Source organism: Maylandia zebra, linkage group LG17 (assembly GCF_041146795.1).
Source record: "Maylandia zebra isolate NMK-2024a linkage group LG17, Mzebra_GT3a, whole genome shotgun sequence".
NCBI lineage: Eukaryota > Metazoa > Chordata > Actinopteri > Cichliformes > Cichlidae > Maylandia > Maylandia zebra.
The window spans coordinates 30,239,367-30,264,419 of NC_135183.1; the positions used below are offsets into that span (position 1 = coordinate 30,239,367).

Here is a 25,053-nt window from a genome sequence, read left to right on the forward strand (position 1 = left end):
GCCTGTCTGGCTGTATTTGCTTGTCTCACCATTTTTTCCCTTTGTGTTTTGAACAATATCTGGATTTTCTTGCTTAGCTGAGAATAAATTTGCTTTTTCACACTCACTACCTTGACGGATACAACTTCACTGTCAGGAATAAAAAGTGTCTGGGAGCCGTGCTCATTAAAACGGAAACTCCGTATACGTCTGTCGTGTGGGGAGGCGATCCAGTTTGGAAATTCAGCAGACTTTTTGTGTGCGCGAGCTGATATGTTCTTGTTTTTCTCTGTAGTGGATTTGTGTCTCAAAACTGGAAGGAAGTAATTTACATGGTGTACCTTTTTATAGTCGGATTTCATTGCTGTTGGCATGCATATCTGTGGTAATACACTAGATGCATTCTTGTTTTGGACATTATTAGCTTTAACGTGTATTTAATCGAAGGTGTAAAGCTCTCCTCAATCAGAGCTTTTAATAATAGCAACAAAGAGCCATTTCATTTGTTAATCAAAATAAAGATAATGCACGCTTCTTCACATGTTCAGAAATGCTCCAGTAAGAAGTCTTCAAAGGACACAGTACTGTAAAACAATGTAGGGGTTATATACATTATTTAAGCATGCCAGATGCAACTGTGGCAACATACTTGTTATGGCCCGGTGTGCTCTCCATTTTGCTAATTAGATGTTTGCCCTTCTTCAAAGCTCTGCCACTCACTCCAAAATTGATTCAAGAAACACCATTATCTGGAGTTTTTAATCCTTTTAATGCATTTTTTGGAATCTAAGCTGGAAGAGCAGATGCTCCCAGCAAAAGCTTTCGGTCAACATGTGCTTATCTAGTGGTCAGCTGATCTGATGGGGCAGTAAAAGGAGCAGGCAGGCTGTTGTGGAAACAGTTCAGTATAACACGGTATTATTTATAATACTGTAGGCAAAACGCACACAACAGGAACGGAGGTACCTGCAGAGGCTGTAAAGTTACTTATGTTAATACTAGTAATGATAAGATAAACTGCAGGCTGTTGCTGCCCTCACACCTCTGACTTATTGGAAGCAGGTTAGAGGCAAGGAAGAAACACAAGTAAGGGAAGCAAGAAGCAAAGCTTGGCTAATGGGAAGCACCCATGTTGATGCCCTCCTCTCCTGCCAGGTTGAGCAGCTGAAGGAAGAGCTAACTCACAGCGAGTCAGAGAAGGAGGAACTAAGGCAACGAGCCAATGAGCTTCAGCAGGAGGTGTCGGCAGTAAGAGACACACCTCTGTGTCTGTTTGCGCATCCTTTCTTTCTTTCTTTCTTTCTTTCTTTCTTTCTTTCTTTCTTTCTTTGACTGGCTAACGTAGTTCTAGTAGATTTCCAATAGATTCCCGGTAGCATGCTGTGTGTTCAGACAGCAGTAAGCAACTATAACATTCAAATGTCAAAACTATGCACACCAGCTGCAGAGAGCATCGTGGACCGTTCAAACAATATCCACTCATGAGGTGTACTTATTTTTCTCATGTAGTTATTTCATCATATTGCCATTAACATGGTCCATTTTGCATATATCTGCATCCTATAACTGTTTTGAACCAGTTCAAGACATGAGGAATTACAGAGGTTAAGTTTAAAGCCAGTCTAAAATGAATTGAGCCATTCTTCAAAACCTGGGTTAGCAAATGTGTTTTCTACACTTTGCTAAATACACCAGGAGAAAGCATTTTCTATTCTTTTGGTGAGCTGACAAAGTTAGTCTCTATAAACAGCTCAGGAATTTCAGTTCTCTTTGTGTGTGAGATCAGTGGCTTTTGATAGTAATAGTCGTACGCAGCAGTCTGATCGATACAGCTACAGAATTCCAGCAGAGTCCAGTTGTGCTGTGCTGCAGTGTCTGTATCACTAACACACTTCTCTTTGTCCTTGCATGAGGTTTCAGTCCATTTGTAGTTTAGACCACTTTGCTCCTGGGTTTGCTTTGCTTTTATATGACTGATTTACTGTATGGTTTGGGTCCATTCTTGTACTGTGTCATGTTAAATTCACCCCTAATCACAACACCTGCAAACTGAATTTCATGTTAAAAGGAGTGAAATTGTAATACGCAACTTCTCCAAATGTGGCAGTTTACTGTATTTGATTCCTGAGCTTTGGCCAGGTGAAAGAATTGACCCTGACCCATTAGTTGAAGTGTATAGCTAAGAGCAAAATAGATTAATACTGCACTGACTTCCATGTATGTCTAACTTTTGTTTACTTTTCAGGAGAAGAACTAAAATAAATGGCCGTTCTTTTCTTCTAAGGTCCTCATTGTGTCAAGATATATTTGATCATAGTCACAGCTTTAGGAGATAAACTGACACACTAACCTTTGTAAGAGGGATGAGTTTAAAACCACGGTCTGTTCTTGTTTTTCACTTTTTATGTGGATGAGGTAGCAGTCTTGTACCTCTCTCCATCACCGCAACCATCATCTCTTTTTACTCGTAAAGGGTAGACGTGTCTGCAGGCCTTAATAAAATATCTGCAATCTTCCATAACAAGTTCTTTCCCCTCTGAATAAAGCAGTAAAGTTGTGCATTTAAAAAAAGATTTGTATCTTAAAAGCATTATCAGTCAGCTGCGAGCACTTCTTATTATTGTACCTGTTTCTTCTTTAACAGTTGATCTTCTGCAGAGTAATGGCTAAAACTAACATTAGGACTGAGTGCTTACTTTGCAAAGCTTGTAGTACATTTTAATGCTTATATATGATATTAGAAAGCATATCGTCCTCTCCAGTACACACCTTTACACGCTCTTTTTTATCTGTCTGTCCCTTTTATATTTTGTGTTATTCAGATGGAACAGGCCAAGCAAGAGCTGAGCCGTAAGGACAGCGAGCTGCTGGCTCTCAGGACCAAACTGGACACTCTGAACAATCAGTTTTCTGACAGCAAACAACATGTGGATGTACTCAAAGAGTCACTAACCGCCAAGGAACAGAGAGCTGCCATACTACAGACTGAGGTTTAGCTACACCCTCATTACAACCTTTCTGCTTCTTCACCGTTGATATTTGGTGTGTGAATGTTTATTTGCACTTTTGCGTACCTACTTGTGGGTTCACAGGTGGATGCCTTGCGTCTCCGACTGGAGGAAAAGGAGTCGCTCCTCTCTAAAAAGAGTCAGCAGATCTCAGAGCTGACGGAGGAGAAAAGCACTCAGCAAGGAGAGATCACTGACCTCAAAGACATGATGGACGTCAAGGAACGCAAAGTTAATGTTCTACAGAAGAAGGTGAGAACACACAAAATGCACTCCATTAATATAGACACATAAAGCAAAGTTGAAGTCCTTGTGATCCCTGTTTTAGGTCTGAGCTAACCAGTAATTGTAGAGTCCTGGGTTAATGCACTGCATCTGTTATGGTTTAAAATGTTACAGGGTGAGCATTTATGGAGTGTTATCCTTAATTTAGTACACATTTAAAGTACACTGCCTCAATAGGCAGTGTACTTTTTTTCTTTTAGCTGATTCTGGTCATGTTGCCCTCATAGTACTAGCTTACTTCCAAATAAACCAGCATCACCATTACCTCTAATATCGTCAGTTTCATCTCTTTGTGTCCAGAGGAAAACTGCGATATTCAGACTTTTTGGATAATGGATAACATGCATTAGAGCTGAAGCAGACACACCTTTACTCCTTTTCATGCTGATAGAAATTGATGTTCTGAGAATATGCCAACATTTAATACTATGACCACTAGATGGGGCTCTAACACAGCATGTAGCATGCAAGCAGACGTTGACAGACAAACAGTCAGACAGACAGGTGAGCAGAAAGACACAGCTGCACACAGACAGGCCGTTTAGGCAAAACTGAAGTCTCTGGTGTTTTCTGCATACTTTTTCCTGGTCTTCACTATGTAGTTTTTGTGAGTATCTCTGCGGTAATGCTGTCAGTTAGATGGATGGGCCAGAGTGACCCCTTGTCTTGGCTGTCTACACACACACATATACAGACACACACATTCACCCTGCTATCCTAAAAACTCTTGTGCTTGTCAGATATGTTGGTGGAACTTTTGGAATAAGACAATTTAAGCAAACTACCATAACAGCTATTGTAGTGGTTTTGAATGGGGATATCTAAAGGAGGATTCTTGCAGTCATCTAGGCCACTGCATCTAACACAGTAAGTGCAAAGCTTACAGAGAAGCCAGTGTGAGGTTGCATTCCTCCATCATCAGTCTTTTGTGTCTTTTCTGCGTCTTAATTTTCTCCCTCACCCAGTCGCAGCATTTGTGTCCTGTAGAAAAAAATGCAGAAATGGAGACTGTGTGCAGATAATTGATACAGACAATCAAGCAGACAGACATAAAGCAAGACAGGGAGGGGGAGGAGAGAGACAGAGTGTGTTTAAAATCATTAGATGCATACTAATGAGTTCCTCTTGATTAATAAATGATGACCTCTGCCATCTTCAAATGGAAAACAGTTCAGAGCCTGATAGGGAGGCAGAGATGCTGCTGATTCCTTCTTGATATCATCTGAAAAAAGTATGAATTTGGTCTCCTTTTTTCATGTGAAAACACAAAAAATACCTTCTTTCCGTTTTGTGGCCCTCCGCCTCGTGTTTTAATAGTACATAGATGATTTCTGCTGCGAGGAGCATTGTGACATAGCTGATCATTGTTTTTGTATTGGGTCATTATCACAGATGACTTGGGAACTAAAATAGGACAAGAGAGAAGCAGTGAGTGAGTGTGTGTGTGTATGTCAGGTTCAGGAAATGCAGATCAAAGGCTCTCACTGCCTCTCAATGTCAAGTGTGTGTTCACATATGTGTGTATGTGCATGTGTGAGACAGGAGACAGAGAGGAGGAGGAGGTGGAGAACGTGTCAGTCAACCTGTCAGGTCAACAGTTGATTAATGAGGTGCTGGAAATGTTTTACTGTATGAACACACAAGCACACACACACATGCTCGCAATTTTTGTAGTGCTGCGTGTGTGTGTGTGTGTCTCACCTGCAGTGATGTCAATCTGACTCCAGTCTTTTTTTGTGAGAGTTTGCCAATCATTTGATTAACTTTCTCTCTGGCAAGGGGAAGGCAAGAGAAGCATAAAGAGGGGGAGATTGAAATTGTGCAATAATCCCACCCAAGTTCACTCATATGAAGACATTACATAAGCTTTCAAGCTCTATTTTCCTCCTGATTCTGTTATTTCTGTATGGTTCAACCTTTTGTTCCATCCATTTCTTAATGAAGACCACAAAGTTGACATAACTTCTTATCTTTGTCTGTGATCACTCTCTGTCCCGCCTTCCTTTTTCTCACACAGAGAGCTTCACATGTGCTGGCACTTCTAGCTTTGCGAGGACCCTCATTTACATAATGGTTTCCCTGTGTAGTCACATCTAAACTATCCCTAACCCCAGCCTACAGTAATTCTAACCTTCACCCTGCAGTTTAACCTGAACCCTCAAAGAGCCTCAGACTTGCCTGAAGCTCAAGTTGTTGCTTATGTAGATTGATACATGTGCACACACACATACACACACTTTGTCCACATGTTTAAGATGTGCTGCTATATTTGCATTTCTTCTGCAGAAGTTCAGTTTCCTGTGGACTTAAAAGCACCTGCTACAGTACTTCACGTTGGCTGAGTCTTAGAGCCAATAGAGCTGCCAACAAAATCTCACTGAGTGGTCAATGCGCAAATTATTCTTGAAAACCCCACAGAATTATTCTCTCCTTTTCTTTCTGCAGATAGAGAACCTCCAGGATCAACTGAGGGACAAAGAAAAACAGCTGAGTGGCTTGAAAGACAGAGTCAAGTCTCTGCAGACAGACACCTCAAACACAGACACTGCACTGGGAACGCTGGAGGAGGCTCTGGCTGAGAAGGTATACACACATGCACGTACACGCTCACCCGACCGTTTAACTCTTGAGCAAGGTTGCATTAATAAAATCTTGATGAGCAAAACTGCAGACCACCCACAGGATGACCAGATGGCTCTGGATAAATGGAAATCGACCAATAATCACACTGGCTGTTTCATTATTAAATCATCCAGAGCTTGTGTTCATAAAAGATTAGGAACTGTCCAATGTGCAGCCACATGGCTCAAAGTAGTTCATTGGTCACTCTTTGGGTTTGGACATTCAGGTACTTTAGCCACAGAGCCGACTGTTTTATGACTCTGCTCTCAGTGGGGATTTAACCCTGATTCTGGGAATCTAACCAGCGACATTTAGAGCGGCAGAACACTTTAAAGTGTTTGATGAAAATATATTTTTGCGGTGTTATGCACGATTATGTTACCAACTCAATCTCCTTTGCATTTGCACGCGCACAGGAAACAGGCCTATTAATTGTCCAGTGACTAATATTGAGGGTGTCAGTTAGACGTGTGAGTGTTGGCAGGATGATGTGGCCGACGACTCCTGCTTCACTTGCACGGCTTTCACAAGCTTTTTTCCTCTCATTTTCATTCTGCTGGCGCCTTTCATTTTTAGCTTTCTTCCTTTCTGCATCCATTTTTATCTCCTTGCCCTGCTTTCGTTTCTTCTTCTGCTTCTGAGATGAATTATGTTGCATTTTAACTTTCCAGTGCTTGAGTTTTATGCACAATATTACTCATGTTTGATGGTGTTTGCAGCTATATTCTGTATTTTTTGTCTCTGTAAACGGTAGAAACAACCATGACTGAAATATTTGCATCCCTCATTCTGTTATCATAATTATTTTGAAGAATGTTGATGTTACAGTGGTATTCTTCACGAAAACCAATAAACCCAGAATTAATTAATTAATTAAAGTCTTGACTAAGGAAGACCCTCATTGGTTTGTCTTTACAAACTATTGAGTTTAACCATTAAAGTGCAAGGTGCAAAATATGAAAAAATAGAGGTGGTAGAGAATTAGATGGAAGAGAAATATAAGAGTGATGATATAGTAACTATTTAATTCTTTAATTGCTTAATTCTTCATAGCATTGCTACAATATGGCGAAAATAATATTCCAGGATCACAGAGATTTGTCAGCTGGATGTCCGTGATGTGACTCTGAAGGCTATTTGAGTACAGCGAACTCATTGTCATGTTCAGGAAACCATACGAATGTCGTGGCAGAAATTGCGACTCATCAGACCAGGCACTGTTTTTCCAATCTTCTTTTTTCTATGCAAACTATAGCCTCAGTTGCCCGTTAGCTGACAGGAGAGGCACCCACTGTGGTCTGCTGGTGCTGTAGCTTATCTGCTTCAAGGGTCGACGTGTTGCACATTTAGACATGCTGTTCTGCATACCTTGGTTGTAACAAGTGGTTTTATAAGTATCTGTTCCCTTCCCATAAGCTTGGGGTATTCTGGCCATTCTCCTCTGACCTCCAGGCATCAAAACGGCATTTTTATCCAGAGAAATGTCACTCTCTGGATATTTTCTCTTTTTCATACTATTTTCTATAATGATTGTGTGGCAAAATCCCAATAGATTAACAAGTGTTGAAACACACACTAGCCTGTCTGGCACCTACAACCATGCCACATTCAAAGTCACTTAGATCACATGTCTTCCCCATTCTAATGCTTGGCTTGAATTTCAACAGGTAATTGTGACCATGTCTGTATATCTAAATATATTGTGTTGCTGCCATGTGATTATCTGATTAAGTTTTTGTGTTAATGAGCAGTTGAGCAGGTGTATCTAAGATCCAAGTGGCTGCTTAGAAACCATGATAATATTCAAGCTTTGAGGATTTCAATGAGATGCTGTTGTTGTGAAATTATAAAAATGCAATGCTTTTATAGTGTTACAGATGCATAAATGATAAAAAGGGTCATGTTATCTCATTCAACAGGTCAATGTTAGGCAATATGGTGAGATCATAGTATCTGATGTACGTAAGAACATTCAAGATGTATCTGTGTGCCAGGTTTGATAGCTCAACTCCTGATAATATAGGATGAGAGTTAGAGATTGAATTTATTGCAGTAAGATTTAACACTACTTCTAAAGTCAACCTTAAACTAACCTTTAGCCAAAGTGCCACCGCTTTTATTTTGTACAAGTCAAATGAGGACCCATAATAATAATATTTTAATAAAACACACTGCAGACCCAGTATACACTCTTTGCACTGCTTTTGCACGTGTGAACTTTTGTACTTTGACTTGAACGGGCCGCTATGTTCTTCTCAAGCTATAGAGATCGGTTATTGTATTTTAGTGGTTGTGAATTTTACATCTTCTGCCAAAACATATTATGGGCCTAAAATCGCTGTTGGCTGTTAGATCCTGTCAAAGCTGCCATGTACATAAAGTTTAATATGACTGTTATTAGTATAGAAACTTGATATTGAGTGACTGTGAATGACTGTTGGAGGGTATGAGGTGATTTTTTTTCCTCTCTTATTTTCCATCACTTCTTCTACCTCGACTACCTTCTTTCACTCCAATCTCCTTCCTTCTCTCTCCCTTTCTCTCTTTTCACTCCAGGAGCGAATCATCGAGCGGTTGAAGGAGCAGCGGGAAAGGGAGGAGCGGGAAAAGGGGGAGGAAGTGGAGACCATCAAGAAGGAGCTGAAAGAGCTGAGGGAGAAAGTCTCCCAGCTGCAGGCTGAACTGGCTGACCGTGAGGTAGAAGACACACTCAGGAATTTAAAAACACACGTCCATATTTGTGCTAAAAGTCAAAAAAACACATTCTCTCTCCTTCCTCACTGTGTTCCTGTCAAGAAAATGTGATTGATCTATCACTGTAGAGCAGACCTTGAATCCTCCCAGAGTTCTTTCGCTGAAGGACAACGATGAAACAGTCATGTTTCCCTGACAACAAAATCCAAGGCCCACAACCAAAAGAAACAATGATCAGAGCTGAATTTTTCTGCCTGTGACCTTTGTGATTTGTACAAAACACCTCAGCAGAGGCAAAGACAGAGAGATGCAGAGAATGACAAAGCATTCTCAGACTCTGTTTTCTCTTTATTCACCCTGCAGCACAACAGAATAAAAGTTACTATTAGCCAATTCATGAAGTTGAGATTAGAAGGGGACCTGTTATGCCGATTTTGAGCTCTATAAACCCACCTAGATCATTTAAGCAAAACTATTCCAAGGTGATGTCAGCTTGACATGAGTCTGAAGCATAACATTTATACATATTTTATATTAAGCTTATACATCAGACATGCAAGATCTACTTTAAGGAAAATAAATATTTTAACATAGATTTTCTGTTATGAAAGCCTATTGCAGTGTAACTGACGGTCCTGCTTTAAAGCCAAAAGGCAAGAAAGCAAATTAAGAAGTAACACAACTATCAGAAGGGACACCGTCAAAACTAAACTATTGTTTACTGCAGGATTTGCAGTAAGAGCAAATTTAACTATGTGCCTTAGTTATTTCACTAAGGCATATAAGGCTCTAATCCAGTGAGCGACTGGGGCCTTTCTGGGTAGACTTTGCATGTTCTCCCTGTAACTTTCTGGGTTTTCTCTCGGTACTTCGGCTTCCTCCCACAGTCCAGAGAAATGAATGTCAAGTTAATTGTTGATTCTGAATTGAAATTTAGAGAGCAATACATGTAGAAATGCAGTTTTCTGTTGTAAAGGATTTTCTTCAATTTCAGTTCTGTTTTATTTAATGCAGAATCACAACAGGAGTCCCCTGAAGGCACTGTGTATTGTAACATAGCTACAATAATACAGAGAAAACCCCAACAATCAAATGACCCACTTTAAGCAAGCACTTGGCGACAGTAGGAAGGAAAAAAACCTTTAAAGGGAAGAAACCAATAGCAAAACAAGACTCAGGGAGGAGCAGCCATCTGCAATGATGGGTTGATGAGATTTCCTTATGCATATATGGAAAACACAAGGTGGGAATATTCCAGTACAAAAACAGTGAAGGGATCAGACATGGCATTGATAAAGTTAGATGCAGCATGAAAATGAGGAGCTGGGGTTGAGGTGGGTTGCAAAGCTGCTTGCAGAGGGAGCAAGAATTGTAAGCAGGGTAAAGCAATCACATTTGGATGTGTAGAATGATATCGGCTGTGTCACAATTAGGCTGTGTGCAGGCAGGAATTGGACCCAAACGCAAACTCACGGGAAACAGGACTGAACTCAAAATACTTTATTGCTGACAGAAGTTAAAGGCGATACAAAATAATATAAAACTAAACTGGGAGATTCTAAAGGAACTGACTCACGAGGAAACACACGGCAGGACACACAGTCATGTGGGACAACACAACACAGAACTGAGGGAGACGCGGACATAAATACGCAGATGGTTAATGAGGGAAGTGGGAGCACACGGGGAACACAGGTGACACTGATAATCGTAACGAGACACGGCAGGAGTAAACACAACAATGGCGTCCACAGACGGGAGACTATCAAAGTAAAACAGGAAGTACACAGAGACGCAGACCAGAGAGGAAGAGAACACAGACATAGCGGACCAGGGAAAGCGTGAAATAAAACACAAGGAGGAGAAACAAGGCATGGGGACTCAGACACGTGGAGGGGGACCCTGGGGGTAAAGACACGACGGCAAATCTAGTAAACTAAACTGAACAACCTAGGAACCATGGAATGAATAAAGAACAAAATACAAAAACATAAGAAACCTAAGAACACTGGGTCAAAATGACCCAGGACCATGACAGGCTGGCTAGCATAGAGGTACTGTATTCTTGATATGAAGACTCCTATTGATCTTTTTCAACAAGAAATTGATTAGATAAAGTTACCAAACTCAGGCTGTTCCTTTAAAAGGGCAGTTTTCTACTTGTTACTGTAAAAAGTTCTCTGTACCCTGTCTGACTGTACTGTATTCCTTAAACTAATTTTAGTGATTGTGGGGTCATAAAACCTGTCACAGTCCTATAATATAATTTCAGAAATACATGGGAAACTCTCAGAGAAAACAAGCATTCCTCTCTCTGCTGCTGAAGGCAGATGTGGGGTTTGTCTGACAACAGGAGTATATATGCGTACCTAAATATAATCAGAGTAAGGTTTCTTTGACCAAAGCCCAGTCAAACATGATGATCCGGAGTCTAGAGTTGTTATTGTCAGTCATGGGTAAAATTACATGTCTGACAGTCTCTCCTTCTGGTCTCATTGGTTTCTGTTTCACTGCGCCTACCAAAAGAGGAAATCCCAAGAAAAGAAAGAAAAAGAGAGACTTCACAGACAGACGGATTGAGCCTGAGAGTGCGAAAAGAGACAGGTCACAGGAAATGCAATGACAAACAGAGTGCATGACTGAAGGGTTTAAGAAGGGCTTGCAGATTATTATCACTTTAAATCTGTTTGTCTAATATCACATATTATGAATAAGAATTTCTTTCTGTAATATAATCAGAAGCACACAAATGTTTTTTCCCTACCTCATAATAATTATTTTTGCTAAATATAACATTATTGTTATAGGTTGGAAAAAATAAAAAAATTTAATTAATCCATTGTTGTTTTCTAATGGGTGTGAAGAATAAGCTAAATAAGTAATAACTATTAAGGAGCTGTCTCCAATGTTTTTTCCTCCACCCAGACATCAGTGTTGGATCTCAAGGAGAAGGCTTCCTCTTTGGCCTCCTCGACTCTCAAGAAGGACAACAGGCTGAAAAGTTTGGAAATAAACCTGGAGCAGAAGAAAGAGGAGTGCATCAAGCTGGAGAACCAACTAAAGAAGGTTAGCTGAAAAGGCTGTAAATATAAAGTAAATGGCAAATTATTCATAGAGCTATGAAAGCAAAAACGCTGATGCCTTCAAAGAGAGAACGAGGGATTTTATGTCACCTGTTGTAGGCCGCATTTAGACAAAAGCAGGTGGAATTTTCTTGGCTCATTCCTGACGACTACAAGATTATCTACTGCATGAAACTCAGAGGTGAAAAGCTGTTTAGAGTAGCTACAGTTAAAGCATGGAAAACAGCAGAAAACTAAACCTAACCTCTCATTTCTTTTTGCGCCTTCCTAGGAAGGCAGAGAGTGTGTACGTGCACGTGTGTGTGTGCATATCACATACGTATTCTCTCCCACACAGCAGCCCAGAAAATGTTGTGTGTGTGACAGCTTGCTGACAGCCTTACAGTCACTTTCACAGACTGGTGAAGACAGCACACCATCACATGCCGAATGTGTATCCAGAGCTGTGTGTGTTTCTGGATGCATGTGTGTTGTTATATGTGTGTGAGAGAAAAGGGGGAATGTGTGGTGTTTTACTCATCAGACTTGATTTCAGTCTCTTCCTTTTACTGTAACGCGGATGGAAAAATTGTGAATGTGACATTGTGTGCGTGATGTTTCTTTCTTCCTTTATTTGTCTTTCTCTGTCTCTGCTCCACCCAGATCTTCTCAAACATTTCCTCTCCACATAAAGACTTATGAAAACTGTTGTACACTTCCAAAACTAATAGGGTTTATGTATTGTAGGAGCAAGGCATTCGCACATACACACACACATACTAAGTCCATCCCAAGAGCAACATTTACTTCTGGGAAATATACACAGCTGTTCTAACCTCTAAGCTGGTTATAACTTGTTGTATTTGTCTTTGTTTTTTTTCTTTCTTCTTCTCACATTTTCTGTGTCTTAAGTTTAGATGAACAGAGCAGAAGAAAGAAGAGAGCCACTAAAACTTAGATGCTTTTTAAATTTATTCACCTTTTCTCATCGTTCATACTAATAATTACCAGAAACTTAGCTTGTGGTTTTGTCTTTTTTTGTTAATGTTATATGTGTGCCAATTTGCGAGTGTGTGAAACACATATGCCTAATACTTTCATTTATATTATATTCTCCTCATCATCTCTTTCTCCTTACCATGGGGAAACAGATATTTCAGAGCAGTTAGGGCAGAGGGTGGTTTAAAAGTATCGTCTGACATGGGGGTAAAAATGAAGACACAATTCACCAAATCTAAGAAAGATGTCATCTAATAAACGTCTGTTTATTAGATGACATCTTTCTTAGATTTGGTGAATTGTGTCAAACGTGGCATTCTTAAAAGTCATTACTTTAAATATTAATTTGATACAAATATAAGCTTTTAGCATCAGAACCACACCTGTCTAGTCTTGAAAATCTTACAATTGAAAATCTAAAATCTATAAAAGTTTATAAGAGGCGATCATAGATTTGTTAGAGACATGTGGACCAAAAAAAAGAAAAACCACAGTAAGCTGACTGAGAAATTAAAGTCCCCCAAACAATCAGCTAAAACTAGAATGAAGCCATTGCAATACAAATGGTTAATGAAAATTTATATTATGCCACAAAACCTGTGTTGTTTGTCCCCTGGCATCCCAGACGCCTGTTGGAAATGTTCAGAAGAAAACAGTATTGTGTTTCGCTGAGTATGAGACTGCTCAGAACTGAAGAAATACTGTTGTTCAGACTTTATCTGCTAAATTAAGGTGAAGGATGTGCACATACATTCAGCACAGGTCTTCACATTTCTCGCTAGTAATAAACAGAAATTTTTTTTTGAGTTTTTTGGAGTGGAAAACATGGAAAAAAACACTAGGAATATTTGGAAACAATTAGAGCCCTTTAAAAAAATGTGTAACATGCTTTGTACATAATTTCTACAATACTGGGGTGTCTATTTCAACAGTTTGCTTTATATGCTACTGTAAATGCAGTATCTAAAACCTGACATATACAAATCTTGTATCTTACCGCTAAAGCCTGATGTTTAGAGCTAAATGTCATTTTATTTAAGAGGAACACTTCCACTAAAAATTTTCTAAAAGCATGCATCTTTTTGAAATCCATCCAGCTCACCCTCCACACATGTTGTTACTGGCACGTCCTTTTTTGGTTTGAGCTTATCGTTTCAATCGCGTGATGGTCACCTCATTTTGAAAGCTAACACTTGGTTTATTTTTAATAATTAAATCCTGTTCCAGGCTCAGAGTGCAGCGGCAGAGTCTCAGGCCAACGCTGAACTCTCTGAGCGGATCTCCAGCCTTGAGCAGGAAGTGACCCGGTGCAAAGAGGAGGCTGGGAAGGCCCAATCTGAGGTGGAACGACTTCTCGAGATCCTCAGGGAGATGGAGAATGAAAAGAATGACAAGGAGAAAAAGATTCATGAACTAGAGAGGTAAGAAAGGATGATAAATATGGTAGATTAAACAATTATCGACACTGAGCAGTTTTCTTTTAATACTTGTGTATCTCTTTCCTTTAACCTAAATCAATGGATAAATTGTGTTTATTGGTGAAATGATTGTTTATCTAAGGCTCAGTCACACAGGCCTAGAGATCGGTCCCGATGGAAAAATTTGTATTCCTCCACTGGCTGTAAGGGGCTACTGGAGTTTGCTGGCTGTGACTGTGAAATCAGTTGCTAAAGCCTCATTCATTCATTCAGGGTGTCACTGACCTGTCTCTAGGTTGTGTGAAAGACTGTCTCAGATTCCACTTTACCACCCATTATTTTTATTTTCTGACTGAATCTGAAGCCGATTAGAGTCATTGGTGATCTTTCCTGTAAGACGAACTCATTAGTTGTTGCAGGCTCATTCCTCTCCCTCTTTTTCTTCCCATTTCCTCCTACCATTTTCTCCTTTATTTCTTGCACCCTAATTCATCTCTCCATCCATTCCCCTTCTTATTCCCATGTTTATACACAAATATGTGTATATTCACATTGGTTCGCATTGGTGTGAGTGCATTTATGGTTTTTTTTGTGTGTGTTTGCGCTCATAACATCCCGTAACATCCCAGAAATCCTGCTGCCTCTCATCTGTGGCGTTCTCAGCAGTCGCGAAAACAGGCCCCTGCCCCGGCTGCCTCTCAGCAGCCAATGGGGGGGCTAGTATGGGACTACCTGGGCACGTGAGTGGCTGACAGCTCTGTCAGTCAGTTATTTGTCTGACCACTGCACGAAAGAAACTCACTTTGCTTGTCAGAAGAGCACTGTGATAATAACCCCCACCCATGTGGAAAAGGCTATGAAGCATTAGCCACAGGGTAAGAAGTTTGGATTTTAGATGAAAAACATGCAAAACAAATTCATAAATCTGGATTATTAGATAAAAAATAATGACCGACAGCATCTTACACATATACTTCATTCATCATAGGTTGTGTATAACACTGAAAAAGATCTTCTCTCGTCAGGTTTTCTTGTATTTGCCAGCCCTTTCCACATGGGACAGAGCTGAGTATGTTCACTAATAATCACCATCAAAGAGTTGCGGCATTGGATCACTACTTGCTGAGTTTCTCTGTTATGGTGTACTTGTACTGTTCTCTCTCCCACGTCCAGAAATTGGAGCTAGTTGTACTCTTACATATCTAGGCATGAGCACAAAGTCTTAGTCGCCTGTTACTGCAGTATGACAAGCCAAACAGCTCCCCAAAGTTTGTAAAATGAGGGCACAGTTTGGCACCGAAGTTGCTGTACAGCACCGAAACTCTTTGAGCCTCTGTTCCTGTCAATGATGCAACTCTTTCATTTAGTGGCTCTGTTTTCTCGCTTCACTTTTGCTTCACTTTCAGCAGAGGATGCTTGACTTGCAGAGTTTACCACAATCGTTTTCTTTTTCAGACTCTTTTTCAGATGTTTCTATCCACTTTTCCACCTTGCTGTGCAATTTTGGATTAACCTTTCTCTCAACCTTTCTTGCCTGTGTACACCATGTCTACCTCATTAGCTATTCTTATTCTGCCTTTCCTTTCTGCTTATATCTGCTTATTTCTCTGCCTGTAGCTTCTGTCTGCCTGCATGCCTCCCTAACTCTGTGTTTACCTGAATACCTGTTTGATGTTGTGCCTCTGTGTCTGTTTAGCCCCAGTACGTAAAGAAATTATATTACGGACAGCAGTTCGATATTAGTGGTTTGAGTTTTTTAAGGGTGTGTTTGGTGCATTTTTAGTTGGTGCTGTTGAATAATGGAGAATGCATTGCTCTTGTGAAATTAGAGTTCATTTTCATTGGTTAAATGGGCCAGATGGTGTCTATAGCCCGCCTGTCTTCCTCTCTCTGTATGGCTTTTTATGCCTTTGATTTCTGAACTTTCTTATGCCATCTGTCAGCGCTTACTCGCTTGCTGTCTCTTGAATCTTTTACTTCAGTTTCTTTCTTGGACAGAATCTCCACCCATCCTAACTCTAGATTCGCCTCCTTTTCTCTGTCTGTGCATTTAGCAACGTGACTGCGAGATTTATGGTTGTTAATGATTTCAGGGAGATTCACTGCATCTCTCTTTGGCCAGTAGAAATACAGGACTATTAATAATTCAGCACCGAATAACTTCAAACATGTGTGTTTTAAGTGTGTCTGTGTGATGTTTAGTCTGCCAGTAGCCACAGATGCAGATTTACAGCAGTACTAAGTTTACAGACAACATTATACAGTAACTTTATAAGCAATTAAAATTGCAGATTGGTTTTATATGGAAAGATGTTTCATTATCCCAGTAGGGTACAATAAAATAAAAGCATCTTAAAAGTGAAATTTAATATCTGGAGTTTGAAAGCTGCTCTTTGGTAAGTGGAAAAGTGTTACATTTAGACTTAGAAAAGTGTCCTTTAATACAAAATTTTAGATTAAGTATGAGTAAATTTAACTTGCTCTTAAAGTAATTGCTGTGAAGTGAAGTGTTGTACAGCAGTCATATCAGAGGATATGCAGTTCCTTGTACATCTTATCATGTAGCAGATTCATTTAGCTGTTAGGGGTGTGATGAGGGAAACTATCCATGGCTAATTTCAGTGATTAAGCCATACAATCTCTTTGATAAGATGGTGCAACAGGCTTAGAGGTACATTTTCTGTAGGTTGGAGTGCACTGCTCCTTTACTGTGGCAGTGTTGTATATACAGGTTTCCGCAAATTACTAGACATAGCTCAAAAAGGTATGTCAGGATATCCTTTTTATTACTTTTGTTTCGATTAAATATCATGTGGATTGCAGTGATAGTGGTAGCGGATTTGCCTCTTAAAACGTTAATCCTTCGATTTCATATAAAATAGTTCCACTTGTCAATTCTAAAGTTGATTTTTTTCCGTCTTGGGACAGAGCTGCTTATGCTACCCTGCTCTGACGTCATCAAGTCAGATGGTGAATGCACCAACTGACTTGTTGCAGCGGTGCCATCCTATTATTGTACCACGCTCTAGTTCAGCCAGCACTTTAGAATAACCAGTTCTTTTACAAATGTTTGTAAAAAGGAGACTGCATGGCTGAAAGAATAACATTTTTGTCTTTATAGTCTACTTTTCAAAATTTGACTGGAGAAGTCTGATAACTGCCATGTTAAGGATTATTATGATGTTTCTGGTTATGGCTGCTTATATCTGATAGGACATAAATCATTGAAGTTGAAGGATAGTATTGACCATATAGGTCAAGATACCAGTGAGCTGTTTTAGCATAGCTGCTGGTCTAAACAGATAGATGGTTAAAATTAGCTTGCAGTCCCTGCTTGAGATAGCAACCTTATATTCTGTAACAAGGCTTTTGTGAAACCTTATATGTACAAATGCTGATTTTATCCTCAAGCTGCCTAAGCCTGCTGTGAATTATACGACTTTGTCTGGAGCTAACAGGTATGTCAGAGGAGAATACATTTGCCACAGGCCAACTCTTAGCTTGGCACCGGGGCTAACCTTGGGCTACAAGTGAGCAGCGGGAGCATTACTAATGAAAAGATCAGATGTGGGTTAAACAAGGGTAAGAATCAAGCCTCTCTGTTTCCCCTGTAGTGTAAATCCAGCTGCAATGGCACCAGGTTATTTATTTCAGTAACAAGGACAGTAATTGGAGCAGACTGAGTGACTTCACACTGAGGGGAAATGGGGCTGAAAATCTGCCCTGATGGCCAAAATAAAGGATTTGGATGGAAGAGTGGAAAACGTAGAGAGGACAGAAAAAGGAAAGGGAAAGAAACGTGGTGGAAGAAGAAAAACAGCGAGAAAGAACAGAATAACGAGAGGAGACGTACAGAGAAGGGAAAGAACGGGCTGCGTCGCAGGGAGAGGGAAACAGAAAACAGAACTCACGGAAAAGACAGAAATGGGAAAAGGATAAGAGAAATATGAGAAAACGGGAGGAGGTTTGGCGAGAAGCAGAGTGTAGACCTGAGTAGTGAGAAATTAGAGAAGTTTATTGTTATATTCCTCAGTAATGGACAATTTGTCTCTGGCATGCTCAGTCAAAGTTCAGTTATGAGGAGTTATTGCATGGAAAACGTTTTGGGTATGCCAGTTTAGGAAATGAATTTTCTTTAAGATTTCATGTCTTAATGATTTCATGCTGGTTACCCTTTGCTTGAGATTTTGCAAATCCACAACCGGTGAACTGTTTAAGTGGCCCCAGTGGGAAGCAAAAGAAGTCATCCACAAAATCTGAACCATTGAAGAAATATTTCATAGAGAGCTTGCCCTCAGCTTCTGCTTTGATTGGCTAATTGCTCACTTTCCATGGTTTGTCATTGTGCCCTTAAATGTTTGTAGGGGTCATTTGAGTTGAGCGGGCCTCTCATAGCCCTCAGTGTTGTACTGAAAGGAGAAAAGCCTGAGTCTAACCTGTTTTTATGAGACTGTCTGCCTGCCTAACTGTTTGCTTGGTCATGCCTGTCTTCTTGTCTTAGTGTCCGCCTGCTGTCTCTCTTTGGGTAATTATGTCTCTCGGTCTGTTCTTTTGTCTCTTACGTCTTTCCTGTGCTTTGAAGATTGATCAAGCTGGCTAACCTAGCTCTCAACTCCTGTTTCCCCTCTCACCTTTCCCTCTCCTTCTCTCTCTTTCCCTTTCTTTTAACTTTCCAATGGAACTTTGTCTCCCGCTCTACTCAGTCTTGCCTCAAGGTTAGTACAGCATGCCTATTTTTCTTCCTTCGTCATTCTCCCTGTATTTCTCTCATCTCTCTCCTTTATTGTCATACTGCGTGTCCTTGCATCAAGACACTTACTTCACTCTGTCATAAACTCTGATTTTAATAATTCTCATCATATCTGTCTGTCTTTGAAGGAGGCACCTTGACTTTCACTTCACTCTTGCTGTCACATTGGTGCCGCTTTGAAGAGGAAACATTGTTTCTTCCTTTCACTTTCCATTATAACACCCTGCCAGAGTCTTCACCACACTAGCAGTTAAACTTTGATACCAGAGCTTCATTTAATAACTTCAGATTTGAGGCTACCACAGCAAACGAGCAAAATGTATCTCCATAATTAACTTGGACAGCTGTGAACTTTTGCTCAGAGGTCTTTTTATCTCTGTTGGATTTCTGTCTGTGTGGCTCTTCTAAACAAATTACTCCACTTTTCACATGTTCTTGACACCACTACTGAAAGTCTTAAAACTTGCCTCTAATAAGTATCACACATATAATGATAAAGAACTTAAACACTGAAACGTATAAATGTTTAACTGAAACTAAAGATTTTAAACCGTAAAAAGTAAATGGAAGTAAGCAAGTGAAACACCTTGACTCTTTTTTTTAATCCATTCTGCTGGCGTGCTTGGGATCATTGTGCTTTTGCATGATCGAGTTTCAGCAAAGCTTTAGATAGATGTCCTCAAATTAGCCTCAAAACACTTTGGCATACAGAGGAGTTTATGTCTGGACTGGACAATGACTGGACAGTGTCATGAAATGCTTACCCTCTTAATTCCTATGCACACACTAAGGATGTACTTAGCTATTTACAGGAGAACAGAGGCCTTTGAAAACTTTCTTTTTTACGTGACTATTCATGGGGATTGTTTATCCAGCACTGGCATTAACTGGGTCAGCGAAATAGAGATTTCCACATTGGTGCTTTTTTCTCCAGAATCAAGCATAGACCATACAATAGTAGCTCTCCTAAATGCTACATTTGCTACTAGGACTGTGCGATATGACCAAAATCTCATATCCCAATATAAGAATTCTATCGTCCGATAACGATATAAATCACAAAAATGTAACATTTTCTGTAAATTCTGTGAATCTCGGGCAGCTCGTCTTGCAGGAAGTGTTTCCAGCTGCACGTCATGTACCTGGAGTCGAGTGTTTTAACCGATGCATGAAACGATACATTTTTAGACATAAGTTGTAACAGCCGCCGTTTTCTCTGTGAGTATTTATTACACGGCGTGCTGAGGGGAAAAGCCTGTTCTAACGTTTGAGTCCAAGGTTGTTGTTTTTTTTAGCTCTTTTTTACTTCTCATCCGTAAATAATCTGCTCTTTCACGTGATCCAGTTTATTTTGAAAAGTCTCAACAGGATCTTGAGCTTTATTTTGAAAGGTTTATGTGGAACATAAACAAGCGGACACGCGATGCTGTTACCGTCATTGTTGCAAACGACAACGCATAAAAACAGGCGCTTGTCCGTCAGTAGTGTGGTTATATTAAATATAAGAGAAAGAGAGAACTTTAAGAAATGAATATAGCCACTACAGTGACCATCAAAACGATGAAAAAATATTGTCGTAAACAGTTTATTTTGCGACACCACGAAACAAACGATAGCGTAAAATGAAACGATAGGCGTTTTTATGTCGTCATCCGATATATATCGTTATATCGAACTATTTGCTACCCATACATGATAAGAATGGTAATTGGACCACTATTTATATTGTGCTTTCCTGCTGTTACTTCACCTATTCGCACTCACATGCTTGAATTCGGTGTTTTAATCTATTCACTTTTAGTACATTTTTAACTGTTAAGAAAGCACTTCAATAGGATGCATTGTGAGCAGTTTAGGGAAACGTCAGGTGAACTGGAGGAGCAGAGACTGAACGACCTTTAAATGACAGAGAACCTGCTCTACCTTCCTTCCTCAGTCTCTGTGTACAACTCTCAATTCTCGTTCAACACAACAAAAAGAAGGAAGGCACCACCTTGTGGCACTATAACCGACTGAACTTTACGGAGGAGAGTCATCAAAGAGACAGTCCTTTGAAAAAGCAAAACAATAAAAAAAAAGTAATGCAAAAATTGGCCAATTAAAATCAACTGCTGAGGGATTTGACTGGCATATGCATCCAGTCCTACAAGCAATACTGGGGTTTGGCAGGTGACTGGCTTAAACAAATACATGGAAAATGACCCGGTCTAACACGCATCTTTTTGATTTTCCAAAACATTTAACTATCCAATTTAGAGTTTCATTGTCCAAACTTTCCAAACTTGTTTAACTTTTAAATATTCCTGTCCCCACTCAAGACGTCATAATGTAATGAGATTCCAGCATGCAGAAACCAAAATCCTGAATTCGCCTTTTTTTTTGTAAACCGACATATCAAAGTCATATTGAGATTTGTCCGACATACGCATTGTGATCAACCACATAATAACCACTTCTTCCTTCTGTTTCCTGCATAAATCTGGTGGTCTGTTTTGTGTGCTCAGCTCTGCTGTTAAGGTCTCCCCAGTACCAGCACTTTCTTTGCTCTTTCTTTCTTTTTCAACTTCTAGAGCCACTGTTCCCCCTGCCGACTTGTCAGCTTTTTCATTGCTGTTATTTTGTTTTTTTGTGATCCAACTCTTCAGGGGGAGAAAAAAAACAAAAGAAAAGACAGTACTGCCTTGGTGTCTGGTAGACGACAGAAGACATCTTTTCGTCTTCTGTCCTTTTTTGTTTTGTTTTTTTCCACATATTGCCTTTTTTTATTTTTTTTTCACGGGTTGTTTTCATGTGGAGCTAAGGAACTCCTCATCCACTGCCAAATGTCTGACATCAAGGTTTGTGGAGCTTAAAAAGGAATTTCTTTGGTCTGTGTGTTTGTGTGTGTATCTGTTTGAGGTCCTGAGCATTGAGGTGGTGCAGGGATTTGTCAGCTAATGGCTGACAACGCGCAGACACACACACGCACACTATCACAGACCATGCACATTTTCTTCTTTTGTTGCTGTTGTTGTTTTCTCTTTCACACACTTGCACATACGCATACACACACAAGTAGGAATTTGCCTGCTAATAGGTGACAGCGATACTGTAGGGATTGCTGCTGAGAGTTATCTAATTAAAAACCCTGCAGTCACATTGAAGCCCAATCTATAACAAAATCTGTGAATTAAAAAAAAAAAGAATTCACAGATCTGATTTTTAACTACCACTTAAATAATCCGAACTGGTCTAAGTGGCTAAAAAATATTTATTTTAATAGAATATATGGGGAGAGTAGCACATTCAGTAGCACATTGTGTTGCAAGTTTAGCCGTTTAGGAGGCAGATCTTTAAAAAAACCCTCTTCTTCAAAAATCCCCCATCTTAAAATTGCTATTCTGATTAAAATAGTAAAGAAAAAACGAGACCAAAGAATAGCTAAAATAGCCAAAAAGACAAAAAACTGTATAATGCAATGTGTCTACATGTCTCTCCACAGAACAGAGCAAACTGTGAAATCCTAGTAGAGAAGTAGGAGAACTCAGTGTGCAACTGTAAATACATCCTAGTGTCTAGTTTAAAAAAATACAGGTACTTGATCACATTACACCTTACCAGGAGCTGCTCAGTTATGGAAGTCCATGCCATGAAGTTCCCAGGGTGCAGTTTTCGTGCAGATGTTAATCCCCGAGGTGGTTTATTGTGTCAGCAGACCACTGGCAACTTTTAGACATGGTGCGCCTCACCAACCGTGCTCTGTGACTTTACGTGGTCTGCCACTTTGTGGCTGAGTTACTAAATGCTTCCACTTTTCAATAATACCGCTTACGGTTCAAACAGTTGGAATATCTAGGAGGAAAGACATTTTCCAGTCAGAATTTCCCATCCACTCATTCCGTCAGAAATGTTTGTAAAGGCAGACTGCTGTGGCCCGATATCTTTGTCCTATAGTGTAGCTCCTCTGGTGGATGTGAGGATAGTACCTGTCATTATAAGGTACTCATAAGATAAAGATTGTCCTACGTCATTCACAAGTATGTATAGTATAGTATGAAATCTTGCATTTTGGCTTTTTCTAAATGGAGGCACCATCACTCAACCCAAACCAAATCCTTCTCTAATCAACACAAAGGCTTTCGGCTGTGTTTTTCAGCTGGATCAATGAGCTTTTTCAATCACTTAGCTTATCAACACAACATTTAACAACAGAACAAATTTAGCTAAAAATGGCCGCTTTCATTGATGTTCCGCTTGTAATCAATCAATATTTATGAATAATTACATTGTTCAATTAATTGTTTATTGTCATTTAAATTTTGTTTAAGAGCTTGTTTGTTTAAGACTCACAAGCCTATAGTACAGTTAACAGTAGATACTCAGGTAGCACTTTATAACAATGTCATACTTTTAAGCAATAGTAATGTAAAATATTGTCAACTATTTTATTCATCATTTATATATCATTACTCCTCCTTAGTATGCCATTTATAAATACTGATGTTTATCCACCCATCCATTACACCATGTACAGCTAACACTGCTACTACATCACAACTAATAGTAATTATAATCGTAGTCATAGTAAAATATCTCTATTTATAAATGGCATACTAAGGAGGCTTAATGTGACATAAATGATGAATTTGTCACTAGTGTGACATTATCATAAAGTGCTACCGATACTCAGTGTAATGTATGTTTTTCCTCATACTGTGCTTTGTAAGGTTGTTTTAGAAAAGGAATGCAACTCTATTTCCCTTCCCTGTATGGTTATGTTTTATGCACCGAGTTAAAAGCACCGTTAAGATACAGAGCTAAATGCGAGTCGACTCATCTATAATAAAATCTCAGTTTGGATCAGTTAAGTTCATCAAAAGATGAATATGAGACTTAGAAACAGAGCGTCAGTATTTAATTCCGGGACCTCACGGTTCACCATGTTAAACAAAGACACTGCCAAGATCAACTCTGGCTCTCTGTCACATGCTTACACTGTTACTATTACCAAAAATTTTGGTTTAGATATACCCTTTAAATATGATTTATCTTCATAAGGACAGATGCGATTTCTTTCTGTTTGTATCACAGTGTTTTTACAGTTAGTTTCCAGTAACTCACACTGTGAAGGTTTGTAGACACATGCACACGGGTCTTAGCTGCCTTTACTCCTTATTTACTTCACAAATTTACTTACCTGAGGGATTTTCTAGAGTTGTTTCTCAAGTCATAAAATAACTACCTCCTTCTTTATTCCTCCAAAATGTTTTTCTACCACATCGACAGCAGGAAAGACTCAACTATTATGTTTTTGCTGTTTTTTTTTCTTCTTTTCTGTATTTTATAGTTTTTATGGGCTCAGTGAAGCAGACCAATGTTTCCTGTATTTTCAAAGGAAATACTGAATTCCAAATACTTAAAAGGAAATCCTTGATGTTAATGTTGGGCGAACTATGTGCAGTAAACATACATGAGGCCCGCGAGCATTTCTGATCAAATATTTATACAGGACTCCAAATGTAATATTAATACTACCTTAATGTGGGTCCCTGAATATCAGCAACATGCTAATGAGGGAGGTTGAAAAGTTTTTCTTTTTTTTAAGGGTTTGAGGTTTACTGAAGTTTGTGAGATTGTCTGTGTGCATGTGTGTTTTCCTTTTTCCTGCTAATTATCACCAATATTCAGTATATGATTTTTGTACAACTCTAAGGTTTAATGAAGGCTTGACTGCGTTGTACATTTGTGTTTATATGATTAGATGTGTGTGCGTGTGTATGGTCAGTGCTTGGGGATATTTTGGGTGGGGGTTGGAAGAATTAGGGAAGTTCAAAATCCTGTCAACAAGTATATCAGTGTGTGTGTATGAATGTTAACACATAATATCTATTTACCTTGTGTGTCATCGTGTTTGTTTACTTGCATTTATGTGGGAATGTTGTAAAATGGGTGCTTGTTGTTGTGTTACGCGATGCTGCGCTCACAGCTCTGTATGTACACAACTGCTTGTGGGTGCTTCAAATATTTGTGTGTGGTCCGAGCCGGAGATTTGATCTAATACAAAGCAGGTTGTGTTTGGAACACGACCCCGTGTATAACTGCGTATGTGCGTATTTTGTGTGTGTGCGGACGTGGTTTCACTGCACATTTGTATGTCGTGTTTACAGCGCTGTGGGTAGTGAGCTCTCCTGTGATTCCGCCTCCTCCTCCTTCAGCGGTTTGCAGCAGTTGTTGAAAATGATTTCAGAGGGAGGGAA

General features: G+C 39.6%; 1 protein-coding gene across 15 annotated transcripts in view; it reads left to right on the forward strand.

The window, feature by feature from the left end:
* LOC101463811 (ELKS/Rab6-interacting/CAST family member 1) overlaps positions 1 to 25,053 on the forward strand; it is a 157,767-nt gene that overhangs the window by 49,554 nt on the left and 83,160 nt on the right. For 5 of the 15 annotated variants that reach the window (XR_013093956.1, XR_013093957.1, XM_004548203.3 and 2 more), the window contains exons 9-16: positions 1,135 to 1,227; positions 2,802 to 2,969; positions 3,072 to 3,239; positions 5,718 to 5,855; positions 8,451 to 8,591; positions 11,514 to 11,654; positions 13,877 to 14,070; positions 18,771 to 18,782. Coding sequence is in view for 10 of the 15 variants with exons in the window: in XM_004548203.3 (XP_004548260.3) it covers positions 1,135 to 1,227; positions 2,802 to 2,969; positions 3,072 to 3,239; positions 5,718 to 5,855; positions 8,451 to 8,591; positions 11,514 to 11,654; positions 13,877 to 14,070; positions 18,771 to 18,782 (1,055 nt within the window). In the remaining 5 variants the exon portion in view is untranslated. The remainder of the gene's footprint in view (positions 1 to 1,134; positions 1,228 to 2,801; positions 2,970 to 3,071; positions 3,240 to 5,717; positions 5,856 to 8,450; positions 8,592 to 11,513; positions 11,655 to 13,876; positions 14,071 to 18,770; positions 18,783 to 25,053) is intronic. The other 10 variants (XR_013093958.1, XM_076876187.1, XM_004548206.3 and 7 more) reach the window with 5 other exon arrangements.